The sequence below is a fragment of the Toxorhynchites rutilus genome, chromosome 1, assembly GCF_029784135.1.
Source record: "Toxorhynchites rutilus septentrionalis strain SRP chromosome 1, ASM2978413v1, whole genome shotgun sequence".
In the NCBI taxonomy this organism is placed as follows: Eukaryota; Metazoa; Arthropoda; class Insecta; order Diptera; family Culicidae; genus Toxorhynchites; species Toxorhynchites rutilus.
The window spans coordinates 116,534,870-116,562,447 of NC_073744.1; the positions used below are offsets into that span (position 1 = coordinate 116,534,870).

Sequence of the window (27,578 nt, forward strand, 5' to 3'; positions counted from 1 at the left end):
AAATCGGATGAATATTGGCCTAAACACATAACTGGTACTCCACCGGAAGATCTACTAGAACGGCGAAAAACGGTACTTGTGATACATCAACCACAGGAGCATTCTTTCCTATTTTACCGGTACTCATCTTTCTGGCGTTTGGTTCGGATCATCGCTTTGGTTCTTCGTTTTCTGAATCGTTGTCGTCGTAAACCTAACCCTTATCCTCACCAACTCGCATCAGTCGGGGAGCTAGAGCACGCCAAAGAAACGCTTACGAAGATTGCACAGCAGGAGATGTACATACGAATATTATATACGATATTATATCATGCTACATGTTATTTAGTATTGTCTCAGTGGAATTGCACCTCTAGACATCGTTCGTACAACGAAAACCAGCACATAGGTGGCTTGAAGCAACTAAGAATATAAACACCTCGCATCATTTTATGCTATTCTCAAAACAAACGCTTCTGTTAATATTACCGGCCTTGAAGAAAGTTGCTTTTCTTTCTCATGCTCGAGATAAGCGTAGTTGTTAACCCTAGTGGAGAAAGTTTTGCTAATGGCAAGCGAAACTCAATCAGATACAAAATTCTAAAACGACATTTACTTTCTTGGTCCCCATATAAACGAAATAAAGTTTGATGTCAGTCAGTTTGATGCATTGATACAATGTCAAAGGCACCAACGAACCCCCTATGATAACGGAAAACAAGCGATTTGAACTGCTTCGAATTAATAAAAAAGTGTGAATATTTACCTCAGTATAGATCCATTATTCATACCCTAGCGCAAATATTTCTCTTCTGCTACTTTCCTCTTTGTTTATATTTATTATCGCTTCGCGACTATCGTATTGGGTGATTATAATTTGCCCAATTCGGCATGGAATTTTGATGAAAATGTACAAGGATTTTTACCGCTCAATGCCTCATCCGAACAGGAGTTGTTCTGGTTGAATCTTTACTGTCTACAGGACTCTGACAAATCAACGATCTTGCCAACGTGAATGGCAAGCTCTTAGACCTGGTCACTGATCCTAACTCCATCCATGGTGAAATCCGCAATTACGTAACCTGTGAAACAGTCTGCGTAAGGCCCGAAAGCCTTGCGCTCGACAACCTTTAACTTGATGACCCTCACCAGTACAGTTATCCGCAGCATTGAGAAGCGTCAGTAAGTAGACGCCGTGTACATAGACTTGTCGAAGGCTTTCGATAAAGTACCTCACAATCTCGCCGTTTCAGAACTGAATCGCCTTGGTCTGCCTCCGTGGGTTGTTCGCTGGCTGAACTCTTACTTATCATGTAGGAAGGCCTTCGTTAAGGTTCATGGTGCCAAATCTGAGATCTTCGAAATACCATCAGGTGTTCGCAAGGCAGTCACTTGTGACCTCTAATCTTCGTTCTATTTATCAACGACGTTTGTGACCAAGCTCCTGTAAATTGCTATACGCTGATGATCCTAAGTTATACCGTACGATCAACTCGATGCTAGATTGCTGTGCATTTCAAACTGATATTGTTCGGTTAATAACGTGGTGTCAGTTGAACGGCATGCAAATAAAAACATTGTTCGGTTAATAACGTGGTGTGGTCAGTCGCAGATCAGATTCGAATACTCGGTGGACCAGTTGATGCTTGCAAGTGTCGATGCCATGTCTGGATTTATACGCCGCAACACCGCGCAGTTCGACGACATTTATGCGCTTAATACATTGTTTTGTTCGTTGGTTCGCAGTGTTCTAGAATATGGAGTACAAATTTGGGATCCATATCATGCTGTCCACGTTTCACGAATTGAACGGATTCAAAAAAGATTTGTAAGATTTGCACTACGCCGACTTCCATGGTCGAGCCCTGACAATTTGCCTCCATACGAGCAGAGATGTGCGCTCATCGGACCACAAACGCTATCGAGTCAACGAGACTTTTTACGTTCGTCATTATATTGACTGCAGTAGTCTGCTACAGGACATCAGTTTCCATGCTCTAGCCCGCCAGCTTCGCAATGCTCACTTTTTATGGATTCGGAGACACCGGTAAAGCGGGCGCTACACGATTCGTCCAACGTTTCACTCGAATGTTGGACTCAAACATTTGACTCGATGAATCGACAAACGTTGTGACGAATGTGCTGCTACACGGTGAAGTGAATGTTCGATTCAATGCAATCGGTCCAAACAATCGGCGAGTATGTGGATCGAATGTTTATTGTTTTTATTTACCATCAAAAACGTTAGGAAACTGGATGACGATGCGAGTATCGAAATTGCTGCCGTAGCAATTGTACTGATATCGGGCAGTAAATTAAAAATGCTTGAAATCAACATTATTAAACTGCAATATTTTTCCGAATATTTTGAATTTTATAAATCAATTTCATAGTTCCTTCATCTAAAACTTGTAAACAAACCAATCTGTCAAAGATAGATTCGGACGAATCGTGTAGCGGTGTATCGAGTGTCGAATCAACGAATGACAAAAATCCTTTGACTCGTGCCACTCGCGTTGGAAGGTAATCCACAACGAACGGATTACCTTCCAACGCGAATATTCGACATTCGACATTGGAGGTTCGTAGCTCGTCAATCGACTACACTATGCGTCGAATCATCGAGCGTCCAACATTCGAGGGTGTTCGTAGCATCGTGTAGCGCTGGCTTAAGCTTCGGGAACGAATGACTAAATATCCGACAACAAGATATTCGGCTCTTTATCTGGGAATACGAAACTGGGAAAAACTGCAAGTGAGATATAACACACATTTACGTAATAATGAACGATGATTAAATTTGCCGCTTAGAATCAATATCCTTTTGGAAGTTTCTGTTTTCAATCAGCTGCCAAAACACACCTCATTAAACTCGAGCGAATTCAGTATCTTTGTCTCCGTATCGCGTTGGGATGTATGCCCTCAACGCATACCATGAGTCTCGAGGTTTTGGCAGGCCTACTCCCACTAAAAGATCGCTTCAATTTATTATCTCTTCGGTTCCTCATCCGGTGTAAGGTTATGAACCCATTGGTGATCGGAAATTTTGAGCAGCTGATCGAGCTAAATTTTCATTCTGGATTCATGAGCTCATATCATGAATTCGTCTCCATGCAGGTTGATCCTTCTTCGTATATTCCCAACCGTGTTTGTTTTCCTGACTACATCAATTCCTCTGTGCATTTTGATCTGTCCATGAAGCAGGATATCCATAGAACATCAGATTATCTTCGATCGAGGATCGTTCCAACGATCTTCGATGCAAAGTATGGGGATATCAATTGTGATAATATGTACTTTACTGATGGGTCCTCTATGAACGAGTCCACAGGATTTGGAGTGTTCAACGAATTTTTTAGCACCTCACACAGTCTTCAGAATCCTTGCTCAGTGTATATTGCTGAATTGGCAGCGATACACTGGGCGCTGGACAGCGTCGCCTCACGACCTGTTGAACACTATTACATTGTAACGGATAGTCTTAGCTCTGTCGAAGCTATCCGTTCAGTGAGGCCGGAAAAGCACTCGCCGTACTTCCTTGAGAGAATACGAGAAATTTTGAGTGCTTCATCCAGACGCTGTTATGTCATAACCTTTATCTGGGTCCCTTCACATTGCTCAATTCTGGGTAATGAGAGGGCTGACTCATTAGCAAAGGTAGGTGCAATTGAAGGCGATATATAACAGCGTCAAATCGCCTTCAATGAATTTTATTCTTTAGTCCGCAAAAATACCATAGTTAACTGGCAACGCAAATGGAACGAAGATGAACTGGGCCGGTGGCTCCACTCGATTATCCCTAAGGTTAGCCTCAAACCATGGTTCAAAAGTCTGGACTTGAGTCGGGACTTTATTCGCACCTTCTCCCGACTCTTGTCCAATCACTGTTCGTTAGATGCGCTACTCTTTCGTATTAATCTTGCCGACAACAATCTTTGTGTTTGTGGCCAAGGTTACCACGACATCGAGCACGTTGTTTGGTCGTGCGAGCTGTATCTTGTCGCCAGATCGAATTTAGTAGTCACCCTTCGGGCCCGAGGAAGGCAGCCCAATGTGCCGGTGAGAGACGTGTTGGCTCGGTTAGACCTTGATTACATGTCCCAAATATATGTATTCCTTAAAGCTATCGATCTTCGTGTGTGATTGTCCTTATACCCTTAGTTTTTCCTTTTCCTTTTCCTTTGTGAGAGATCGGATCCCTTCTTAAGAATAAGATGAAATGTAAATACATATTAGATATAAGATAGGTTTAAGAATTGAGTGTGATGAGTGTGATTGAGAGTGTGAGTGTGATCATTGTCAACATATCCTCATATCCCCTCCTTTTCCTGAAGAAAATATGTCACCCTTCTAAACTCGAGTTGACCGCGAGTAATCGGTTTCCTATATTATTAACATTAAAATTAAGGAAAAATGTTTATATACTAGTAACAATACAGTAAGGAGTTCGGCTCCTTTAAACCTATGTAACTGAGCCTGTAAAAATAAACGATTTAAATAAAAAAAAAAATCAATATCCTTTAATAGAGAATGAATGTTGCAGAAATCTTGATTGGTATTTTTCTGATAAGGATTTTCTGCTACAATGATGAGATTTTTGTGGATATATTGAAATAATTTGAGTACTAAACGAATAAGAGTAAGGAATTCGAATTTAAATCAGAACCAATTATTTCTATCAACATCAACCAATTATTTCTATCGAATATGAAACTAATAACTACAGAGATGATGATCTGAGAAAGGGTACACTTACTTCACTACAAATCAAAAACGAAATAACAGGTATCGCAAGTTCCGGCGTATCCAAAATATTTCGAATCAATCGCAATCACGATCCTTGTATTTGGTGGTCATTAACTCTAAGCAATACCCTCAACTGGCAAGTTTTGCATATCTTTCAGATCCTTGCAGTAATGTTTACAGCGGAAGACTGTTCTCTGGAGCTATTTTGTTATGATTTATCTTCTGTTAATGAGAAATTATTTATTTTTTTCTTAATATCAATAAGTTTGCAATACGTGCGTCTACAATGTGTATGCATCAAAACAGCCGCTTCACAGTATGAAAATCTCATTATTTTGATCACTCAATCCTTAGCAAAATGTTAAGAACCAAGCATCAATGAGACACATTATTTTCAATCTAGATTTTTCAACAAACGATTTCTCAATGAATGAAACTATTGTCATCAGAAAATTGCTAAGGTTAATTATTACAATTACTAAAGTTATTTTGACGCAAATATTTGTAAAACTACATTTCGCACTGCCGATGACATCAATAATTAGAAACTCTATGTTCAGGAGGGGACAACGCAATATTCTTGTTTGCAACACTTTACCCCCAAACTTTATCACTTTATCGAACCAGCACTTCCAGGCTTCAATTATAAAATTTACTCAAATGCCACCCTATCGGCATAAGGTTGACTCCCTCCACCCTAAGTGTGTTCATGCGATTCGGCGAACGAAAAGTCAATGAAATCGTTTCGGACGGTGTGCAAACAAAATTTTGCCTTCCGAAAACTTTTCTCATGTAATTTCATTCCGCCGCCAGGCGACGACAGATGCTATGTGTGGGAATCACGGGTCGACGAGAAGTCGAGCTGGGAGTAAGTATTAAAAATTATCGTCGTCGACAGTTTCGGTGCTTAAAGACACTCCTTCGCGCTGGTGGCGGCTCTGTCCGTTTGGAGAAATGCCGCCCTCATAATGATCGTTAAAAACGGATGTGGTCCCAGAAGCATCACAACGCAAACAATAGGACCGGTGAGGTTATGTCTTCATCTTTGGCTGAAATTAACCCCAGGAGATAACTACACTTTTAAGCTGTTTGACCTTTTCGGGCTTCATTTGCTCTCTTATTGGTTTTATTTGCAATAAAAGATTGTGTTTGCGTATTACACGATTTTATTAAATAAACGAAAAAGAATTTGCGCAGCAAGGATGGGCTATCAAATAATATTTATTGTAATGCTAATTTACAGCGAATATAATTTTTGCTTCGATTGTTCCTGAGACATTCGGTTTCCCACAGCCAGACAAACATTGTGTTAACATCCCGATATCGTGCCAACACAGGTTCGAGGCAGAAAACCAAAATTGAATGCTTCTGAGCGTAAACTTGCGGACATTTTGACCGATGTTTGGCAGTGCTCCAGTGCGTGTAGAAATGGTTGAAATACGAACAATTCGTTCAGTGGTTAGCAACCGCTGGCATCGAAAATAACATCTACAAACTTACCTGAAACGGCAGCGAATATGATGAAACTAACGCCGTGTAGCAGCCTCATTTCATCTCCCTCTGTCCCAGCCAGTGTCGTTGTGCAACGAGAGGCTGTGTGGTCCACGGGTTTGTACTGCTGCAGTTGTATCCCTTGGAGCCGTTGGTCCCTGCTGCGATGAGGCACTCCTCCTCCACCGACCCGCACCGTCGGGATGCCGTGGGGCGACAATTTTGATGTTTTTCCGTCGTCGGCTGACGAAATCTATCAGCAGCGAATGCAATGATGACAGCGCAGAGACGTAAATCAAACCAAAATCGACACTTTGTCCGACGAAACGTATCCGCTAGGCCTCCGGTCGATTTCGTTTGAAATCGCTCACTTTTAGGAATTCGAAATGAACGATGAAAATGACGGTGGGTGGAAAAAGCAATTTCCGGTCAAGAAATGATCATGTTTTCCTGCAAATGAAAACACAAAAAAAGCAAATCAGTAATGTACAGGAAACGATATTAATTGAAAACAAAAATCCAATTAATTGCCAACACAAGCTTGATTCAGGAAATCGGCAGGTTTTCCACTTTAAACGCAAACAACATGAAATTTAACTTTCTTTCAAGACCGACACCATAGCTTTACCGACACCCCCGCCTCTGCAAGCCACATACTTTTCCGGATGGTGGAATTATCAGAATTGGCTATTAGCACATTACTCACTGGTGCCGTCAGCGTGAATGTTTTCGTCCTAGAAGAGAATAATTTCTTGAACTGTTGCCATCCAGGAATGTCTTTTGATTCCGGACCAGAAAAGTTAGCTAATTGGTAGTCGAACACATTCTTGTGAAACTGGATGGGAAACATTTTCCTATCAGCAAACGGTGAAATTTAATCACACAAGAGGACTTCAATAAGAGAATTCCCCATCGATGTTCGAAATTAATTCAATCTGTTCAAATCCAATTTTCATTATGCTTGGAAATTCTAATTTTATAATTTAATTTCAATAGAAATTGATTAATATTTACAATAACAATTAGATTCGTTTCACTTTCGGTAATAATTTCTTTAAGAAAATAATCACTAAAATCTGTCCACATAATTGTTGCATTGTGATGCATTCCATTGGGGGACCTCAGATTTCATCGAGCAGTGCTCGTGATAGCATACACTCTATTCGATTCCTAGAGGACTGATCTGTAAAATGTCATCTGTTATGTAAGGCGAAGATGGCTTGAATTTTAAGATGTGTGAAGTGAGTAGTAATGTGAGTGAGTAACGTAATGTATAGGAGCAGGAGCAGGAGCTTACGAGGGAAAAAGATAGATTGAAGAATGCTTCCATGAAAAAGTTGGAGTTAACAAAATTCCTCGTCAGCTTGGTCGATCCCATAAAGTGGTACACAATTATTTATCAAGTACCGAAAGATACGAAGAAACTGAAAGGACTCCGCGTAAATCGAATTCCCCTAATCGATAATAATACAAACTGCTTCAAATACCTCGAATTAATGAATGCAGAACAGTCTATGAAGTTGAACGTTTCTCAGGAGCCAATTCGTGAAGTGTTCGTAGAAAATCCTAAAATCAGAGGGGCATAAGTATGAGGTATTCCATTAGATTACTCTTTCTCAAAACGCTAAGACTGACATGAATCGATAATGGAATACAATACAATGGCATTGGGACATTTAAAAACAACTTATTTTTTTAGTTGTTTAGTAGTTTCTTGATTTTTTTTTCACGTGAGCCATTGCTTTCTGATAGTTTAGTGCAGCTATACTCAACTTCTTTTGGTTGGCCCGTCTGGCCCGTTACCATTTTGCATGTGTAACAATCATGAAAACATAAGAAATCATTTAGGAAACATGAGATGAAAATAATGTAGTTTAACACATTACACATTTAAAAAAATAGTAGATTAAAGGTAGTAGGTAGGTACCAAATTAGAAAACAGATCACGTTTTTTTATAAAATAGTTTTAACGTTATAAATTATTTCAGCTCTTAACGGATTTGGATGATTTGCAATCCAATCGAATCGCAAATTCTCTAAAAATTTTCGGTACGTTATACATAACGGTTCCTCAACCCATAAACGATTAAAATTACAATACGTACAATATTTGAATATCTCTGCTAATCCGATGAGCGTAAATCGGTCGTTCGAGGTACAAATAAAGCATACGTTCTACGGACAATGTGGATAGAGAAAATATTGCAATCTAAACATCGCCGTATTCTCTTAATTGAGTGTGAAAAACCATTCGTGGTCACCAAGTGGTCACCTGCTTGTTTGATAGTATAACCATTGACTATTGACACCGTATTGATAGTAGAGCTGTCGCATTTCAAAATATAAATAAAAACAGAAATTTCTCTCTCTCGATAGTCATTAGGCCGTAGTTCTGTACGCATGGTATCTAAGGAATTTCTCGTGAAATTTTGATTATTTTATCTGATAATTTGGACAAATCATCAGTTTGGACGACTGTTCACATATTCTAGGAGAGGTGAACAGATATTTTGTTCAATCTCAGCGATTAATTAGCATAGAAATTACTTTGATATTTGGAGGCAAAGTGGTCATAGGTGCATAACGACTTACAATGTTCTGTTTACTAAAGCTTGTATACCTCATCACATTCTGCGCTTGAAGAGGTTCCTTCTGTGGCTTTGACCCTGGAAAAATATGCCACTCCAACTAAACCAAGCCTCATTTTGCGGAACGTTATTTGTTTCTTACAAGGTTTTTGTATGCATCAATAAATATAAATTGAGACTCTAGTTGAATAGAACATTCTTATTTCATACATGTACCTACTATATCGAATATGATTTGAATAAATTTGGACGAAAAAACGCATAAATCTATCACATTTAGCACATAACGGGTGACCACTTCGCCCCCACTAGGTGATTACTTTACCTCCAAGCAAAAAAAAAAACGATCGATTTTTTATCTTTTTTTCTAATGATGAAAAATGTAATATTTTGAGTTTTTATAGTAAAAGCCGTCTGCTATCTTGAACAACAATGAGTTGAAAAACTCACTCAGAAAAACGGTAATTGTAGCAGTATGTGGACGCCGGAAATGGGCATATTCTTTAGGGTGATCACTATGCCCCCACTTCCCGTACAGCGGTTTTGCTTGATTGAAGGAAGAATGAAGGATAGATATCGCTCAGTATAGTGCCATTTTATTCAGTGGTGCGTTGACTCGCACGCCGTCTGGTGAAGAGTGCCTCTTAGGGATCAAAGTTTTGTGCGTTAATACCTCTTTGTCGATTGAACGGACTTCATTCGAAGAATAAAATGTCTACGAGTTATACGCCGACCAGAACGGGAATCGAACCCGTATCCCCCGGCATGATAATGTTTGACGCTAATCACTCGGCCACGGGAGCACAGATTCGTAGATGCTATAGTTTTTAAATAAAGATTTTTCGAAAAAATTGTGAAAAAACCTCAAAGTTTCAAAAAAAAATCTCGCTTAAAATCTATTAGACCTACAAAATTTTAATCAAGGAATGAAATGCAGAAAAATATTTATGCTTTCATAAAAAATATCAAAAAATGAATTAAATATTCTTGAAAAAAAAATTTTAAAAATTAAAAAAATTTCCCGATAATTTGTTTTTTTTTAATTTGAAAAAGTAGATTTGAATAGCATATACAATTTCCAACAAGTCACCCATACATCGGATGATGGGCACTTTTACAGGGAAAAAGTTTTTCTGACAACAACTTTTTCATGTTTTTTTTAAACTACTATTAATGTTTGATTCATAACCTTTTTATGTACAATTTATCGCGATTTACATGTTCTGCTAACGTTTTTCTATTCAAGAACATGTCAAACGCGAGAATTTACACACAAAAATGTTACGAGTAAAACATTATTTTTCAGGAGTCTTCATAAAAAAAGCCTTATATTCCAGAAACTATAAAAGATAGAAAGTTGACGTCTTCGACGAAAGTTCATATTTTAAGAAGATCTAAAACTTTGTTGAATAAAATATATCGCTATCTTGACTTTAAACAAAATTGTAAAAAGTGCCCAACTTCCAATGTATAGACAACTTGTTAGAAATTGTAAAGGCTATGCATATCATTTTTTTGAGAATTTAAAAAAATGTGTTTTTGAGAAAAATGCATTTAATTTTTTTCAATAATTTTTTATCAGCGATTTTTCGTCCTTTGTTCAAAATTTTGTAGATATTATAGTTTTTGAGTTTAATTTTTTTTGTATAAAATCAAGAAATTTTTTTGACCCTTATCGAAATGTAGTCTATTATTTCAAGTATGCAAAGTTGCTTAAAAGACCCATGTGTTTACACCCACAAAGTTGCTATCTGCGATGGTGCCAACGGCCAATCGAGTTGGCATGAAAATCGCCTTTAGTAAAAGGTTCGGTGATCTTGAAAAAAGCGCCATGGCATTATGGAATCAATTGAATTCAACATATTCGCTGTGTAAGTAAAGAATTTGAACAAACGCCATGTAATGTAAGCCACTTTGGTTTTGATGTGTTACAGGGAACACATGTCGGTGGAAACAACCTGGATGTATTTCCCCAGGCGCCTTGGTTTTGATGGCTGTGTTGGGATAGTTAGAGCGATCAGATAGCGCTTGACATTTTACAATTATTCAATTGATTATCTCAGGAAAAATAACATTTTATTGATTGTGATTGATGCGTAGAACGATTTCCTAACAATTGGTGCAAACATCATTCCGATCCGATCTATTAACAAATATTCGAGTTATAAGCATTCGGAATCTTTCATTTTTTCCTCCATGTTCTGTGTTAAAGGTTTTCATTTTACCATTACCATTTTACCCATATATTCCGATCAGTCGTAGTCAAAATATTGTGATAGATATATAGAAATATTTCTAATAAATTGATACAAACAACTCTGCCATTAATTAAGAATTGGTCTATTTATAATTGACTGGAATCTTCCATTCATTCCTACATGTTCAATGTTTAGATGTTCATTTCATCCACCATCTCTTGCTGTTAGACGTCCAGGCAAGTTCTATGAAAACCCAGGCCCCTAAACTCTACGATATGATAAGCAAAGTGAAATTGTCGATTTTTTTCGTGAAAGATTCGGCTTATTGCTCCGGTAAGCAATTTGACAATGTAGCATAAAATCATCTTCCTTTTTCTCTCTCGATAATAAACCATCACCATGAAAACAGAAAAACTTCTCGGATTGCTTGTAATAACTATATACTACTAGCTGACCCGGCAAACTTCGTCCCGCCCAAAATTTGTTTTTGTTACCAATCTCTTCAAACATTCACGTTTTCTTAATATGAGCAAGTTCATGGGTCCAATCGCAGAACTGTTCTATGATTGATATTCTATTCGACCCCGTTGAATTTACTTTTTACTATAAAGTTCCTAGTATTTCTAACAAAACTCATCATTATAATATCAGATTTTTTTCAGACACAATTCTCGTTCAAGATTTTTCAACCAGTTGCAAATAACATGTTTCTCCGTTACATGGAATAAATTTTTTATACAGAAAATATGATAGAATAAAGACAGCCCTGAATCGGACAATTCCTTCTTCGAGTTCTGCTCTTATCAACACATCCGGCGATCCTTTTTTGTGGTATAGATAGAAGAAGATATTGGAGTTTGGGGGTCTTCGTAGCCACTTGGTTACGCGTTCGCTTACTAAGCGATCGATCGTGAGTTCAAACTCAGGGCCCTCAATTGACCATCTTTGTGTTGTTATAGAATAACTACGTCCACGCAACCATCATCAGCTATGCAGATCGATCCACGGTGGAACAAAGATCGATTCATCCATACAACTGCTCTGCTCTGCAAGAAACATCGGGCAGCTGTTCTATAAATAACCCAACAATGATCAATATCAACTGTCTCCGCTGTCCGCTCTGCTGAACAATGGAAGAACAGAAAGAATACCCTTACGCCTAAATGGCTACTACAGTGTAATTTACCATAATGTAATGAAACAGAACATCTAACGCCTAAATGGCTACTACTTCTACTGTGTAGTTTACAATTTATAGAAACATAAACATATGTACATGTACACGATAAAAACCCGGCTCTGTTACAGATAATGAGCCTGATAAATAAATAAATGGGATAAAAAAAAGATATTGGAGTGCGCTTCATCACATTAAAATCCATTTCCAGTTTCGAACAAAGATCAATTTCGCTAGTGCAAACATCAAATGGACTAATAGCACGTGTCACTATGCAATTGTAGAACATATGGGAATTTAATTTTCCGATTTTTTCTTTTTCTCCTTCAGAGCTTTCCGAAAATTTTAAATTGTCATGTTTGGTTGGAATATTTTTGGTTGAAATATGTGTAATATTTGTCCATTCCAGTGGAGGGAGAGGATCATACCATTATAGAAACATTTCTCATACTCAAAAACCCTCACATCCCAAATTGTGTATGATTAGTTCTCGAGTTATGCCAAAGTTTGTGTTTCATTTGTATGACAGCTCACTCTTAGAGAGCGGGAGGAGTGTCTAACCAATATAGAAATATTTATTGCATCCCAAAACCTCCACATGCCAAATTTGGTTTCGTTTGCTTGATTAATTCTTTATTAATTCAGAAATTTGTATTTCATTTTTATGGCAGCCCTCCCCTTAGAGAGGAGAGTCGGAGCGGAGAGTCTAACATCATAGAAACATTTATTGCACCCTAAAACCTTCACATACAAAATTTGGTTTCATTTGCTAGATTAATTCTCGAGTAATGCAGAAATTTGTGTTTCATTGGTATGGCAGACCCCACCTACCCCCCCCCCCCCCTTTTAGAGAGGGGGTGGAGAGTCTAACCACCATAGAAACATTTGTTGCACCCTAATACCTCAATATTCCCAGTTTGGTTTCATTTGCTTGAATAGTTAACCAGTAATGCAGAAAATTGTGTTTCATTTGTATGGCAGCCCCCCCTTAGAGAGGGGGGTGGAGTGTCTAACCATCATAGAAACATTTATTGCACCTTATAACCTCCACATGCCCAATTTGGTTTCATTTGCTTGATTAATTCCCGAGTAATGCAGAAATTTGTGTTTCATTTGTATGGCAGTGCTCCGTTCAGCGGTAGCACTCCGACGAAACACACTGCCGTAGTGAAAGGGTTAGGGGAACTGGGGGGATGGTGGTCACCCTAAGGAACATGCCCATTTCCTATGTCCACATACCACTAAAATTCCCGTTCTTTGAAGAATATTGTAGCTCAACTTTTTTTTTCATCCCATTTATTTATTTAAGGCTCATTAGTATTTTAGCTGTAACAGAGCCGAATTTTAATCGTGTACATGTCACATGGTTATCATATCTATAATTAGCACATTACACAGTTGCCATTCGCCAGTATTCCTTCTATACCATTACATATGGTGGTACATTCACACAGTAGCCATTTAGGCGTAAGGGTATTCTTTCTGTTCTTCCATTATCCAGTTGGACCACCGGACAGCGGAGACAGGGGTTTGATCATTGTTGAGTTATTTATAGAACAGTAGCCCGATGTGTCTGGCAGAGCAGAGCAGTTGTATGGATGAATCGATTTTATTTCGACCGTGGATCGATCTCCATCGCTGATGATTGTTGCGTAGACGTAGCTATTCTGTAACAACACAAAGATGGTCAATGAGGGCCCTGAGTTTTGAACTCACGATCGATCGCTTACTAAGCGAACGCGCAACCAATGTGGCTACGGAGACCCCCTGTAGCTCAACTTATTGTAGTTCAAGATGGTAAGCGGTTTTTATTATGAAAATTGAAAATAGGTAATTTTTCAGTATTAGGAAAAAAAAGGTTGAAAAATCGATTTTTTTTAGTGAGGAGGTAAAGTGGTCACTCGCACATATCACGCTAGAAGAGATATATTTCTGCGTGTTTTCTTAACCAAATTTGTTTAAATCATTATTGAAATAGTAGGTACATGTATGAAACGAGCTAGGTCTATTCACCTAGAATCGTAATTGAAATTTTCTCATACGTACAAGAACGTAGTAGCAAACACATAACGTTTTTCAAAATGAGACTCGGTGGCATATTTTTCCTGAGTCAAAACCACAAAAAGGACCCCCTTAAGGAGCAGAAGGTGAAAAAGTATATCAGCTTTTGAAAACAGAACATTGTCAGTAGTAATCCTCCACTGACCACTTTGCCCTCCAAACAAAGAAATGCAAAATAATCACTGAAATTGAACAAAATATCTGTTCACCTCTCCTAGAATGTGAACAGTCGTCCAAACTGTTGATTTGTCGCAAATATCAGGTTGAATAAACTAAATTTCACTAGAAATTCATTGAATTCGAAACGCACAAAACTACGGCCCAATGGCTACCGAGAGAGCGTTTTTCGTTTTTATTTATGTCTTGACATGTGACAGCTCCACTGAAGTACAGGGTGACTCAAAAGTCATGAAATTCTTCAAACATAAGGTGATTATCAATACGGTGTAATCGTATTGAATGAGGAATACTCTGACCGTTGGATTTTCAAATTTGCAAGAAAGGTTTGTCCCGATTCCGTTCCTGCACAAAGCGTCGTACGCGACATTCCGCTCCAATGCGATTATGAGAATTTTTCGATGGTAGAATTCTCAATTGCCCTCCTCTCATGTAACAATTCAGCTCCTGGGTCGGACAAGATTAAATTCAACTTGTTGAAGAATCTTCCCAACTTGGCGAAACAGCGTTTGCTGAACTTGTTCAACAAGTTTCTGGAGCTGAATATTGTCCCACATGACTGGAGGCAAGTGAGAGTGATAGCCATACGAAAACCCAACAAGCCGGCTTGCGATCACAACTCGTATAGGCCGATTGCAATGTTATCCTGTATTCGTAAATTGTTAGAGAAAATGATTCTACTTCGTTTGGACAAGTGGGTTGAAGCGAACAATTTGCTGTCAAATACGCAGTTTGGCTTCCGCCGAGGTAAAGGGACGAACAATTGTCTGGCGCTGCTATCTTCTGAAATCCAAATCGCATTTGCTCGCAAAGAACAAATGGCTTCCGTTTTCCTCGATATCAAAGGGGCATTTGGGTTGGGGTTGCAAGATACCAATTCTGAATAATTTCCTGTACAATTTACTGTCAGAAAAGCACATGTTTTTCAATCATGGCAGCTTGAAATCTTCTCGATACAGTTTTATGGGCCTACCACAAGGCTCCTGCCTAAGCCCCCTCTTGTACAGTTTTTACGTCAATGATATAGATGATTGCCTAACTAGAGACTGCACGCTGAGACAACTTGCAGACGACGGAGTTATTTCCATCACGGGTACTAATTCCGTCGTTCTGCAAAAGTCGTTGCAAGATACCCTGAACAATCTGTTCACGTGGGCCCTCAAGCTGGGTATCGAATTCTCTACGGAGAAAACTGAAATGGTCGTTTTTTCTAGGAAGCACGAACCCGCCCAATTCCAGCTTCACCTATCCGGCAAAACGATCAAGCACTCGATGTTTTTCAAATACCTTGGAGTATATTTTGACTCTAAATGTACCTGGGGAATACACATTGCGTATTTGAAACAGAAATGCCAGCAAAGAATCAATTTTCTCCAAACAATAACCGGAACATGGTGGGGTGCCCATCCAGGAGACCTCATTCAGTTGTACAAAACAACGATATTGTCAGTGTTAGAATATGGCAGTTTTTGCTTCCGATCAGCTGCCAGGATTCATATTCTCAAGCTGGAGAGAATACAATATCGTTGCTTGCGTATAGCCATGGGGTGTTTGCATTCGACACATACGATGAGTCTCGAAGTCTTGGCAGGAGTACCCCCGCTTACTCTTCGGTTCACAGGATTATCCTACAGATTTCTCATCCGTTGCAAGATCATGAATCCATTGGTGATTGATAACTTCGAAAATCTACTCCAATTGATTCCTCAGTCAAGTTTTATGTCTTTATACCATGAGTACCTTACCCACGACGTGCACCCTTCACCAGGCATCTCCAACCAAGTTTGCTTCCCATACTTTTGCAATTCCTCTGTTATTTTTGATCTGTCCATGCGACAAAAAATCCATGGAATCCCAGATCATCTACGCTCAGATTCTATTCAGCCGATATTTTCGGCAGAATATGGGAAAGTTAGATCTGATAAAATGTTCTTTACTGACGGTTCATGCATAAACGGGTCCACTGGCTTTGGCATCTTCAATGAAAATTCCAGTGCCTCTTTCAAACTCAAAGATCCTTGTTCCGTGTATGTTGCTGAACTGGGTGCGATATACTACGCACTGGGGATCATTGAAACATTGCCCATCGACCACTATTTTATTTTTTCAGACAGTCTCAGCTCAATAGAGGCAATCCGCTCAATGAAGGTTGATAAACGCTCATCTTATTTCCTAACTAGAATAAGACAACTATTGAGTGTTTTGGTCGAAAAATTATTCAAGATTACCTTAGCATGGGTTCCCTCTCATTGTTCGATTCCGGGGAATGAGAAAGCGGACTCGCTAGCTAAGGTGGGCGCTTTAGAAGGCACACTTTTTGAAAGGCAAATTGCTTATAATGAATTTTTCCACATTCCTCGTCAGTACACGCTCGTAAGTTGGCAGCGCATGTGGAGTGGAGATGAGTTCGGTCGTTGGTTACACACGATTATCCCTAAGGTCTCGACGAGTGCATGGTTCAAGGGATTGAATGTAGGTCGTGATTTCATTCGCGTGATATCTCGGCTCATGTCCAATCACTACAACCTAAACGCGCATCTCTATCGCATTGGGCTCCCAGCAAACAATCTTTGTGATTGTGGCGATGGCTACCACGACATCGAGCATGTTGTCTGGTCGTGTATCCGGTTCCATACTGCTCGCTCTCAGCTCTCTAGAGCACTGAGAGCACAAGGCAGACAATCGGAGATCCCCGTCCGGGATATCTTAGGTAGCCGTGATCCTGATCTTCTGCTTCATCTATACCTGTTCCTCAGGAACGCCGATGTCAACGTTTAATGATGTTTCCTTCGTTGTGTCCCCGTTTTATATCCCTCCTATCCGATCGATAAACTTTTACTTAGTCGCGGCAATACATACACACACTCTTTACAGATACACGGGCCAAAGGTTGTGCAGTCCACTGATCATTCAACAAGAGCCAAAGGTTGTACCGCCTATGACAACTCTACACGAACTGATGATTGCGCCGGCTAGTGACCATTCTATCCTGGATTCCTCGAGTCGAGAAAGACGCACCACGCTAGATATGAGGTACAGACTAGGGGGGCGTTGCTGATTAAGGGTCAGCTGCATCCCAAAAGGAAGTATCCCGTATCGGGCACACGTACAGAGCATTGGAGACAGCAACATCCGAATTACGAAAACACTTGTAATACTAACCTCGAACCAACCGCGAGTAATCGGTTACATATTACTAACATAGATAATAAGAAAAATTGTCAAAGTTTTGAACTCCCGGCCCCGTGAGGCTAACGCCATATGAGCCTTGATAAAAATATATATTTTGGAAAAAAAAATACGGTGTCAATAGTCAATAGTTTTACTACCAAACAAGCAGGTGACAATTTTACCCCACGTGACCACATTAGCCCCACAACCCCTAAATGGATGATACTTTCCGTTTCATTACTGTCATTCGAAAACATTTGCTTATAATGGCAATTGCTTCTCCATTATAAGACTTCATTCAAGCGACTTTGAATCTCTCATTGTCAAACCTAGTCAACGTAAAAGACTCTGCGAAGAATAATCTGTCAATTTCACTTTGAAAAGTATCGCTGCAGTCAGTCCTCAGCTGACATATTCCCCTAAACGGTTACACCGTTTAAATGCACAGCATTCTCGACAGCAAATTTGCAATAACGAAGAACGTATTCTTACTCCGTGTGTTGTGCTCTGTGCTGTAGATGTAATATGGATGCAGCAGCTCAATTTCTGTCGACCCAAGGTGCAGTCTGCACGCGAGAAAACCCAGTCAATGGTAATGGTGGAATAAGCGAATGCACACCTGAAGGCGGCAGACGGCGGCAGCATCCAAGAGAGTTGCACTTATGCACTGAACGAAACACAACCGACAACTCAATTGAGCTCATCGACCGTGAAGATGCACTCGTAAAACTCGTATACGTCCGGAGCATGAAACTTTGCATTATAACAACCCGCTGATGCTAAGTGCTTTTTCCGCGCAGTTAGTTGCCACCTGCATCATCTCAGTGGTCGATCTGTTACGATATGCGTTTGAAATGCATCGCTGCACTCACAGAACAGTACTATATGAACAGCTCGTACCGTCAGTCGGTGCCAGGAGACGGAGCAATCCCAAAAAGAAAGGGAAAATCTTTTTGCCACGATGAATAATTTTCCTGATTGTGAAGAGATTCTCGAGAGAGAACTGACGAAAGATTTGTGATTGAAGGGGAGGAAACCGCGTGAAGCATTTTTGAATCTGATGTTGTTTTCAGTTTACAGTAATGTACATCAAATTTATTATGATTCAATCAAACTTAGTTTAATCTTAATTTATCCCTATCGTTTCGTGTTTCAAAAATACACATTTGAACTGTTTGCTGCCGACATAATGTCATAACAAACTTCATCAATCCTTAAACTTAAAGTTCTACACAAAACGCGGGGCAAATAGCAAACAAACTTGGCTTCTGTATATACTTTCAGTTAACAGTCGTTGGGATAAGTAATCGTTTCGGAAGTGAAAAAAGATGAATTATTTCCTTGCGTTTCTCCGTTCGGCGAAACACATGACTTTTTTCCTGTTTCACATCCCTAGCAAGAAATAAAGGCTTGAACTTTAAGTTCGCTCCACATTTCAACAACTTCCTTTTCTTTTAATTTCAATCTTTCGTCGTGACGATTGAACTAGGTTGAGCTTCCATGATTAAAAGAATGCAATGGCTACCCTTTTGGAATGGCGAAACTTGACCTATACATCGTCATTTTCAATACACTTTACTCTCTTCGAAGCGGAAACCACAGCTAAACGAGAAATAGGGCAGATTGGAAAGATATTTCCCGGCGAACTTAGTTTCCCCTTCCGAGTGGTTCAAAGTATTTATGTATGTTCGACAGGACTGCCACAGAGACAAATTGAAAAGAAGGAAAAACCTCCCGATTAACGATTCCTCGAAGCTACTGCCCGCTTCTTCTCATGCCAACCGAAAGCTACATCCATTACTGACTACTGGGTCAGATATAGCGACCGGAAAATAACTACTAGCTGCTGGGTGATGTTTTTTGAAGGTGCGGTTACGGTTTTCCAATTTGTTTAGAGATAATCGTCATCAGAATCTTATTTTGAGAGTCCTCCATGCTTGAAAATGGACAAATTCCACGCCAAATTATCCGAAAACAACCAGTCTTGACCCGAGTCCTCCGATTTCCTTTAATCTTGTTTATAAAGCATCAGCTTTATTGTCTAATAGAACTGTTTCACCGCAAATGACAATTATTTTCATTAATTTTATTTTTGGTTTTTTTTCTATTTGGCTCAAAATTTGCAGACACATTCCTTATGACCAAATATGAAAATTTGCATCATCGGTTTGCCATTTTGACAAAAGCAGGGAAACAAAAGGAAATTGAACGGTGAATGGTGTGGATTTGAGTTATTTTCTTGGGGGAAATTTTTTTTATGCGATCCCTATCTACCGCACAAAAAAAGTTTTTTTTTTCAAAATGTGTACCGAACACGATTTTTTAAAGCTGCTGGGTAAGTTTTGCACAATTTTTTCTATGCGACTTTTTTGTGCGGTCCCTATCCCCCGCACAAAAAAAGGTTTGCCTGTAATTGTTTTTATACCCGATTTTATGAAAGTACGCATAATTTGCAGTCAAAATGGTGCACGGCAAAATTTTGCGAAATGCTACAGCTTCTTCTTCTTCAATGGCACTAACGTTCCTAGAGGAACTTCGCCGTCTCAACGTAGTATTACTTGCGTCATTTTTATTAGTACTTAGTTGAGATTTCTATGCCAAATAACACGCCTTGAATGCATTTTGAGTGGCAAGCTCTAGAATACGCGTGATCACAGTGCAAGTCGGAGGAAATTTCTTTGACGAAAAATCCCCCCGACCAGAACGGGAATCGAACCCGAACACCCGGCATGTTAGTTATGACGCTAACCACTCGGCCAAGGGAGCAAGGGAAATGCTACAGCTACAGTTCCTGAAATACCGTGATTTTGAAATCTTTAAATTTATTGAAAACTCTCAACTTTTGGTCGTTTTCGAATGTTCAAAAACCGCCAAAATCTCACGGAATGTAATATTACCAAATTAGTAAAATTAGGATTCGCAGAAGAAAACCAGCTTAATACTCCGAATTTTTCACACTACGCTTTCTCTTCAGCCCGCATCAAGAGCATTTGTACAATGTCAGTGTCGGTCCCTGCTTCCAAAGATACTTATCTTCTTCTCTTCTTTTTGACTTTAAGACGGTTTTCAGTTCATACGCCTCTAAAAGATCCAACTTTAAATTCCGAAAGTAAATTGAAATAAAACACACTTAGAATTCGAATTTCGATGAAATTTTTATTTCAAATTAAAGTTTGGTTTATGCCATTATGTGTGAAATACAACATCATTCAAATGTCCACCTTGGGCTTCCTCGCACACCTTGTGAACAGGTAATTTTCGATGACTTTTCGGCACATATGTGGCGGTATCTCGGTCATAACTTCACGAATGTTGTCTTTCAAATGTTCAAGAGTTTGTGGAGAGTTGGCATAGACACGGTCTTTGGTATAACCCCACAAAAAAAAGTGTAGCGGGTTCAAATCGCATGATCGGCCAATTGGCATCACCAAAACGCGAAATTATGCGTCCCTCAAATTTCGTTCGCAATATGGTCATGCTCGGTCGTGTTGTGTGGATCGTGGCGCCGTCCTGCTGAAATCACATGTCATCCGGATGCAATGGCCTCTCAACAATCACGTGTGAATTTTCTGAGCACCATATACGGAAATTTTGGGTGTTCACATAGCCACCGAGCTCGAAATGTGCCTCATCGCTGAAGAAAATTTGATGCGAAAATTCAGCATTTTGCTGCTGTTGTTCGTTCACCCAATCGACGTATGCCCGACGCATTCCATGGTCACCACGCTCTAATTTTTGTACCAGTTGGACTTTATATGGATGTTGGAGTTCGGGTTGAGCAAAGTAATGGACAAGATGTGCGCGTTTGTGCTCCGCTTCGTTATTTCCGATTAATTGTGTTTTTAATAAGCTATGATTATGGAAATGGCTGAAAACTGTGCTTTGTGTGCTTCTAGTGAATTCGGAAGCAATGAGGTTTTGTTAAATTCACTGCATAGATAATAAATAGGAAAGAAAAATTTGTGAAGTGAAATGAACGAAGCCATTTTTTTCAGTTCGTTTGTGTTGGTGAAAACTTTCCGTTTCGTTATGTTAACCAGTCGTCGTGCAATTTGTTCTGTGCTGTAGTTCCCTTGTCGACGCGTGTGTGCAATATTGATGCAAACGATTTAGCTTCATCTTATATCTATATGAACTTGTTGATCGTTTATGTATTCTAGTGATTGAATTTTTTCACTTTACAAGTGCGAGATGTGTTTTTCGGTGTGTAAATATCACGGTCCAAAAATCGCGGTCATTGTACCGGTCTGAGCAGGCAGCAGCGTGAGCTAAGCTCTCTCGTTCTCAAATTCTTCTCCTCTCTCTCATTCACATATATCTAAGGATTTTCTCCCTCCTATATTACATATTTTATTTAGTCTAATTCCAATTAGAAAACGAACTGTACACTGGCTTCCATATCAGTTCTCTTCTTGCTCTCACTATCCCTTCTATTTTCTTGTTCGTATTGTGTAGGCTATGGACTTAAAAGTTCATTCGCCTCTAAAATTCGTTCTGCCCTCCGGGAAAGTCTTACGATAATGGTGGTTGTTATTTCGTTTTTCATCAATAATACCAATTACGTTCTTATTATTATTTACTAATATAATTTATTATATACTAGCTAACCCGGCAAACTTCGTCCCGCCCATTTACTTGATTAATTCTCGAGTAATGCAGAAATTTGTGTTTTATTTGTATGGCAGCCACCCCTAAGAGAGGGGGGAGGGGTATCTAACCACCATAGAAACATTCATTGCACCCTAAAGTTTCCATATGCCTAATTTGGTTTAATTTGCTTGATTAATTCTCGGGTAATGCAAAAATTTGTGTTTCATTTGTACGGCAGCCCCCTCTAAGAGAGGGGGAAGGAGTATCTCAACACCATAGAAACATTTATTGCATCCTAAAACCTCCACATGCCAAATTTGGTTTCATTTGCTTGATTAATTCTCGAGTAATGCAGAAATTTGTGTTTCATTTGTATGGCAGCCCCCCCTTTGAGTGGGGGAAGGACTGTCTAACCATCATAGAAACATTTATTGCACCCTAAAACTTTCACATGCCAACTTTGGTTTCGTTTGCTTGGTTAATTTCCGAGTAATGCAGAAATTTGTGTTTCATTTGTATGGCAGCCCACCCTTAGAGAGGGGGGAGGGGTCTCAAAATATCACGAAAACCTTCCCCGACCCCAAAAACCCCTACATACCAATTTTCATGTTGATCGGTTCAGTAGTTTCCGAGTCTATAAGAATCAGACAGACAGACAGACATCACTCCATTTTTATATATATAGATAGATAGATTATTCATCGTCAATTCGTTATTTCATTTCTAGCGGATTCCGGGGTAATGATGTATGCTACATACAAGAAAATTAGTTCCTTTCAGTCATCTTCCAATGATTGGTTACTACATCGTAATACATAATATCAGTGATAGATTAAAATAATTTTCCCCAACATCAGAGATGATTTTTAAACAGTAGATGATAACTGCAAGTGTAAGAATAGTATAACGGCGATGCGTGTCAGGCTCGAATTCGCGATTGCTATATCTTAGATTAATAGTTTATGAAGATTAATAGTAGGTTTTAGAAACCTGTAGCATTTAGATGAAGGAATGAAAAAAATTCTATCGTATATTTGGTATGGAGAATTGTGTTTTTGTTTTTCATTTAAAATATTGGGTTAGATTTTGTTTTCGAGATTTACGCTTAGAGCTTTAGGTTTTGGATTTTTCATTCTAGAATTTTTATTTTCCTCAGGTTCCACAAAGATAGCTTTTCTCCGTCGCGATTAGAGTTCGATCAAGAGTGCACTCGTTGATTATAATATAGTGCCGGTTTCCAACTGATTCTAGAGGAGTTCTTTCAGTTATCTTTTCAGGTTTCAAAAACTCTTCGCCGTCTTGATTAGTGTTCGATAAACAGTACACGTTCGAAGAAATTTTATCGGTTACCTTCTCAGGTTTCCCAAAGATAAATTTCTGTAGTTGCGATTGGAGTTCAAAAAAGAGTATTCGCGATAATTAATGGAATATATCGCTTGTCTTATTGATTTAAGCCGAGTTCTCTCGGCTACCTTCTCAAGTTTCCCAAAGGTAACTCTAGGCCGTTGTGATTGGAGCTCGATGAAAGTACGCGTGATAAATAACAGAATATATAGCCGATTCAATTAGTTATACAGATTTTCATTCCCAGGATACCTAAAGATAATCTCTACCGTGTGTTCTCATAACTCGTAAGATCTTTGGAATTCAGTTTCGTCAAGTGGTTCACGTCAGTTCACGTTTACATAATCATATCACTTACCTCAGTGAATCCTGATTTTTACCTCTCCCACTAACAACTATCCCTCCCATGATAAACGCTAGGGAACCACGCTATAGAGGCGACCCTTCTGGCCTTCGGGCGGTGGATATCATACTAACATTCCATCCCTTCCCCTGGTGACTCTAAGGACGTGGCCGGCGTCATTATTGACCATTTAAAGCTCGAATCGCCGAAAATTGCACAACGAGAATGATTTGCTAGTCCCAAGCGTCATTCTGTGTGTTCTTTGTGCAATTTGGTTGGTTCAGGTCAATCACGGAGAGCAACTACGAATTGTACAGTCTACCCAAGCTCAAGCTCAAGCTCAGTTGGACTTTATATGGATGTAGGTGCAAGTCCAAATGCAAAATTCGCCACAATTATGTGTTTGACAAGCCCAATTGCTGAGCACGCCGTGGAATCGAAACATTCGGGTCATCCTCCACACTGGCAGCAACAGCAGCAATATTTTCGGCCGAACGCACATTACGATGATGCACAGGTTTCACAATATCCGCTACGGATCCAGTTTGTTCGAAGTTACGCACTACACTATCGATTGTGTGCTCTGTAGGCCGTCCATGACGACCAAAATCCGTCCGTAATGCTCGAAAAACATTTGCCGGTTTTTCATCATTTTTATAGTATAATTTAACAAAATTAACACGTTGTGCGATGTCAAAACGATCCATATTGTAAAATGGCAGACATTCAACTAACGATATGAGGCTTTGGTTGACAGCTATGTCAAACGGTTGTCAGCGCAGGGCTGTATACTTTCGGAAGCCCGAAATGGAAAACCCTGTACTTATTGTATAAAAAAATAGTCATAAATTCGACAAGACAGTAGTCACGTATCGTAAAACATCCGAAAATAAACAATGTTTTTTTTATATTTCCGTATTTTGTAACTATGGGTAGGGTATACCTAATATATAACCGCGAGGTTGACGTAGGTCTACCGTTGGCTAAATAATCATTTGAGTGTTTTGATAAAATTAATACCAGTTATTGAATGTAGCAATTTCAATTGCGAACAAATCCCAATTTAGGGGGTCTTCGTAGCCACTTGGTTACGCGTTCGCTTACTAAGCGATCGATCGTGAGTTCAAACTCAGGGCCCTCAATTGACCATCTTTGTGTTGTTATAGAATAACTACGTCCACGCAAACATCATCAGCGATGGAGATCGATCCACGGTCGAAATTAGATCGATTCATCCATACAACTGCTCTGCTCTGCAAGAAACATCGGGCTGCTGTTCTATAAATAACCCAACAATGATCAATATCAACTGTCTCCGCTGTCCGCTCTGCTGAACAATGGAAGAACAGAAAGAATACCCTTACGCCGAAATTTATTTATTTATTTTTTTATTTATTTATTTATTTATCACCGTCTCGAATTGTTTATAATTCCTCAGACTGAATCCTTATATTAAATTCTTAATCCTATTTTTAAAGATAGTTTTGGACACGTTAAAATCGAACACAGCACAAGCACTATTGAATTCACGGAAACAATTCTATAACGGGTTATGGAATCCGTAGGAAGTCTTATGACGATTGATAAACAATAGATCTCGCTCACGTAGTTGTCGAAATGGTACATAGAATGATACATTATATAATAAGGACGGAACAATCAAAGTTTCCATTTAACAGATTAAACACAAATATTTTTTGAATGTTGGCACGTCTAGAATCTAACGACTCCAACGCGATCAGTCTGCAGCGGCTCAAGTAGTCGGGGAGATGGTCTGGATCTATCCAAGACAGTTGTCGGAGAGCATATCTAATGAAGCTACGCTGTACTCTCTCCATTCGTGTGATTTGGGTGATGTGAAACGGAGACCACACGCAGACAGCATACTCCAAAATGCTACGTACTAATGAGCAGTATAGCGATTTGATTGCGTAGACATATCTGAAGTTATTGGTGCACCGACGAACAAATCCAAGGGCAGCAAACGCTTTAGCGGTAGTGACGCAGATATGCTCATTGAACCTTAGTTTGTTATCTAGGACGACTCCAAGGTCGCGAATGGAATCAACACACTCTAGTGTTTCAGGCCCGACTGAATAACGAAATTCAATTCGAGACTGCCGGCGGGTGAACGACACTGTTTTGCATTTTTCGATATTCAATTCCATTCCGTTATCCTCACACCACCGCCGTAGCTCCTCTACGTCAGCCTGAAGCGCGCAACAGTCCAGATGGGATGTTATTGATCTATAAATTTTCAGATCGTCGGCATAGAGCAGTTTTCCAGCATTCAGTCGAAAGCTCAGGTCGTTTATGAACAAAACGAAGATAAGCGGCCCAAGAACACTTCCCTGTGGTACCCTGTGGAAAATATCGAGAGTGAGAGCCATTGATGTTTGCATACGCCCACCGTCCAGATAGGTAAGAACGCAACCACTCACACATCCAATACGGAAAACCTAGGTGACTAAGCTTCGCTACTACAAGTTCGTGGGGAACCTTGTCGAACGCTTTCGAAAAATCGAAGTTGCCGGAAATGGCTACTACTGTGTAATTTACCATAATGTAGTGGAACAGAAAACTTAACGCCTAAATGGCTACTACCTACTGTGTAATTTACAGTTTATAGAAACATAAACATATGTACATGTACACGATTAAACCCCGGCTCTGTTACGGCTAAAAACTGCTAATGAGCCTAATAAATAAATAAATGGGATAAAAAAAATCCCAATTTAGGTCAATTCATGTGTTGTGATAGATTATGTTCTTCGTTGCAAGTCTGACATATGGAATGATGTCTTGTTCATTTCATTCATTTACCGTGGACTTCCAAAATATGTGAATGGCTATTCAATCAATGTATTTTACATTTCACTTTGAGATTATTGTATCCTCTGAGTGTACGTACTTCTCGAACCGCAAATTTGCTTGATTTGATGAACTTCAGGCACTCAGGCACTCAGGCACTGGTGGATCACACCATTGAGGAATGTGGCGGATCCTTCGGATGAAGGAGGCCGGGATGTTGATAGCTTAGGTTGTAGAATTTTGTTGTAATTGGACACAAATGCACATGGAAATTAAATACTTTGGAATATCAAACACTGGAATACAATCCTCAACACAAATGGAAAGGTTTATTTCGCGATGCTATACTTATGGCAGTCGGATATGGAACGAATATATTGTATTGGTAGGGATTGATTCGTTTGCACTTGTTTAGTTGTATGCGTTTGATGTTGCACTTCGGGTTTTACTACGGTTGTATTTGTATCATGCACCACACACTGCATTTCGGAAGAAAGGGCTTTTCCAAATTTTTAGCAGACATTCACATGTTTTACAGACTAGTTTTAAAAATCATGTGGCATCTCTTCGTTCCACTTTTTATCGAATATTTTCAAATCGCAGGAGTAAACATTTACTTGACTCTGACTTCGTTTGTTTTTGTTTCGTTCGGAAAAATATATCAAAGAAAGTGGACATGGACAGATAACAAACTAGTTCCGAATAAGGGTTCCCGTAGCTGTGGAGTATGTAAGTATGATGTTTGAATTATTGAAAACCAAAAGTGTAGCAACCTTTCATACACATTTTCAGGATCATTTTGATAGAAATACATTGTTTCATTTCAACTGGAAAGGAAACCTCGTGAGAAACCGTAATGCCTTCCAACAATTAAGCCGGTAGTTGACTCAGAAGATTACTTC

At 39.4% G+C, this 27,578-nt stretch overlaps 2 protein-coding genes across 7 annotated transcripts in view; both read right to left on the reverse strand.

Moving 5' to 3' along the window:
• LOC129763470 (protein stunted-like) overlaps positions 1-27,578 on the reverse strand; it is a 418,419-nt gene that overhangs the window by 337,923 nt on the left and 52,918 nt on the right. The gene's annotated exons all lie outside the window — the stretch shown is intronic.
• Positions 1-27,578, reverse strand: part of LOC129763463 (acetylcholine receptor subunit alpha-like) — a 427,268-nt gene that overhangs the window by 157,255 nt on the left and 242,435 nt on the right. For all 6 annotated transcript variants that reach the window (XM_055762548.1, XM_055762549.1, XM_055762544.1 and 3 more), the window contains one exon: positions 6,226-6,666. In XM_055762548.1, coding sequence (XP_055618523.1) covers positions 6,226-6,274 — 49 coding nt within the window. In that variant the 5' untranslated portion in view covers positions 6,275-6,666. The remainder of the gene's footprint in view (positions 1-6,225; positions 6,667-27,578) is intronic.